This window comes from Saccostrea cucullata, unplaced genomic scaffold, assembly GCF_032062105.1.
Source record: "Saccostrea cucullata isolate Sc308-1 unplaced genomic scaffold, CSIRO_AGI_Scuc_v1 ctg162, whole genome shotgun sequence".
Lineage (NCBI taxonomy): Eukaryota > Metazoa > Mollusca > Bivalvia > Ostreida > Ostreidae > Saccostrea > Saccostrea cuccullata.
The window spans coordinates 47-2,958 of NW_026930272.1; the positions used below are offsets into that span (position 1 = coordinate 47).

A 2,912-nucleotide genomic window follows, 5' to 3' on the forward strand; every position below is an offset into this window, starting at 1 on the left:
CAAATAGGTTCCCGGTCTTGTAACATAAATTCCTTTTGACAGTGGAAGGGTCCCTCCCATACCCCTCCCCTGTAAAAATATAAAGATCTAAATATGGGATCCAGGATGTTATCCAGCCCCCCGGGCAATGTACCTTTATAATTATAGTATTTTACGTTTTTTCCAATTTTGATCGGGCTAGGTAAATAGGTGTCCGGTCTTGTAATATAAATTTCTTTTGAGGTTTGAAAGGTCTCTCCCATATTCCTCCCTTGTAAAAATATATGAGTCTAAATATGGGATCCAGGATGTTAGTCTGCCCCCGGGTCATTTACTCTTATGTACATACTTTTTTTCCAATTTTGACCGGGCTAGCTAAATATTCATCATTTTGGTCAGGCTAGCTGCATTGGTTTGGGGTCCTCACTCTTCTTCTTTAAGTGATGTCTTTGCTTTTCTTCTTAAACACGGATTATAATGTGTTATTAAGGTTTTTTGAAAAAAAAAATTATTAGGACATTTACGGTAATTTGAATAGCGAACGGCAGACAGCCTGCGGTTCGCCATTCGAATGGCGAATAGCGAATAGCGAATAACCGTCCAACTTCTGATTGCCTGTTTAGCCTAGTGGTCCTAGATGAGAAGTCAAAAATATGAAAAAATTTATGGACTCCAGAAGAAAGACAAGCGCTGGGACTGGACATTTTCGATCAGAAAAAGGTAACTTGAGACTTCAACTTAAGTGCAGTGTAAAAAAAACAGACTAGAAAATCGTATGAATAATCTATCGTTGTAACTACTTCATGTATTCAATTTTCTTAATTTTCCCACTTGTAAATTGAGCTACAAATAGATTGTCATCTTTGTCAACACATATACCATATGGATGACATAAATCACAGTTGTCTATGTAACACAGAAACTGGCCATTCTGGTCTAATATGTGTATACAATGGTTGTCAGTGTCTGCTGTCAGGATCTGACCCTGGCTGTCTGTCGTGATTCCATGTGGCTTGAAAGGGTTCTTTCTGGCAACGGATGCCTGCCCCCTGTATATGAATCTCGATTTCCCTGACTGATTGACCACCACTACTGCCCCAGCACCGCAATCAGCAACGCAGATATCCAGATTTCTGTTCTCGCTAACGTGTTTAACCATATTAGCGGAATTCACGGAATACAGAGGATTGCCCTGATCATCAAATTGAACCGTTTGTTTTTCTGAGGAACCAGAGTAACGGACAAGTTTGCATTGTGTTGTATTAACACTGTACATGGTAACCAAGATGTCGCCAGAAAAGGTAGCACACAGATTTTGAGGAACCCAATCCTGAAGTTGGATCAATTCCTCTGTTTTACCATTATTCCTCACAACATTAACAGTTCTGGTAGTTGAATCGGTATAGAAAAGATCGTTTGTATTTGTTATGGCAAGATCCATGGCACTTTTTCCTGATTTTGTGGAAATGGTGTTCAGCAATGAACCACTAACATTAAAGCATTTTATTTCATTGGTCAGGTTTCCTATCCAAATTTCTTCGTCATTTCGGCAGGTAACATTGTGTAGCGATATGTATCCAGTGTATATGCTGGTTATGAGAGTTGGTTCATGGAGCAGCTGTTTCAGTGGAGGAGAGGAGGCAATTTCTGGCGCCTTCCTACTGTAACCTCGCTCTCTATGTGTTATGGAAATTGGTGTCAGAAAACCAAACAATTTGGAAAGCTGTCTCGGAGAACTTTGTGAAACAAACGCCGGAAACTTAACGTCAACCCACGGTGGATCTTTCTTGAAGTCCTCAGTACATATTTCAAAAGACAAACATTTCAATATGTCATTTGATTTCAGAATTTCCTTGATTTGAGATATAGTAATTTCAATATTTGAAATCGATCTTTTGATAAAGCTTAAATTCCTTTGCAAAGTATCTGAGTGCTTTTGTTTCTCCTCACTGATTTGATCTTTCAATGCTTTAACGAGTATATCAATTTCTCTGTGCCATTCTTCTCCTTGTTTGGTTACAGCGCATATGAGTTTTTCATATTCCTCATTTAGGCCATATAAATTGGTTCTTAAATCAATTGAGGCATCTTTATACTTGGGATAAATACTATTCATAATTCTGCTTTCTTCCTTTTCCAGAAATTCTTTCTTTGAGTTAAATATCTCCTGTATATGTCTGAAACAATGTCTCTTGTGTTTCATGGATGTAACACATTGTGGACAAACAGGAGTTTTGCATTCCTCACAGTACATTTCACATAGCTCCTCGTCGTGAGTATTACACCGGGGGAAAATGAATTTTGATTTTCTCATATCAAAAGCTACTATATCATGTTTTTGTGAATTGTCAGAAAGGTGCTCCCCGACGCACTTTTTACAGAGGTTTGTGAGACATAGAGAACAGAACATCTGTACTATGCGTTTCCTGCAAAGATCACATCTTACGACGTCCTGGGAATGTTTTCCAGCTTCCATTTTATTTTGAGGATATGCCTGAAAAGGATAGAATTTATTTTGGAATGCAGTTACTATTCTTGGTTACTCTCCAATGTGTTTTTCTATCATTGATACAATACCAAAATTATGCTGATGCATCGATCATGCACCTTCAAAGACTCAGTATTATAGCATTATACCAGCGACTGGGCCTCTGTAAAAATCCTATAATGTAGTTCCTTTCTGAGTCACACAAAACATGCTTGTCGTGTTTTGGGAACCTATAATCATAAGAAAAACAATAATCGTTTAATTTCATATTATGTTGGTTCCAGTCTGCTAAAGAGATTTTTGAAAATAATAAAAAGTTCCGCTTTGCCGGTAGTTTCTCTAAATTGTTTGCTATTTTCCCCCTCTGTTATAAAATTAATATAGAAAGAATACAACAAAATTACCTTGTGACATGGCGTCTATGCTCATGAACTTCCTGCTCTAG

The 2,912-nt window shown here is 37.7% G+C and overlaps 1 protein-coding gene across 1 annotated transcript; it reads right to left on the bottom strand.

Annotated features, from left to right (window-relative positions):
* Positions 1-761: 761 nt before the first annotated feature.
* On the bottom strand, positions 762-2,912 carry LOC134283496 (uncharacterized). Its single transcript, XM_062765948.1, has 2 exons — positions 2,872-2,912; positions 762-2,473 (listed from the first exon to the last, which is right to left on the bottom strand). The coding sequence occupies exon 2, from the start codon at positions 2,453-2,455 to the stop codon at positions 776-778; it is 1,680 nt and encodes a 559-aa protein (XP_062621932.1). The 5' UTR covers positions 2,456-2,473; positions 2,872-2,912; the 3' UTR covers positions 762-775.

What these genes read in the sequence shown, in the direction of transcription:
- LOC134283496 (XM_062765948.1), bottom strand. Translation starts at nt 2,455, where the DNA reads ATGGAAGCTGGAAAACATTCCCAGGACGTCGTAAGATGTGATCTTTGC.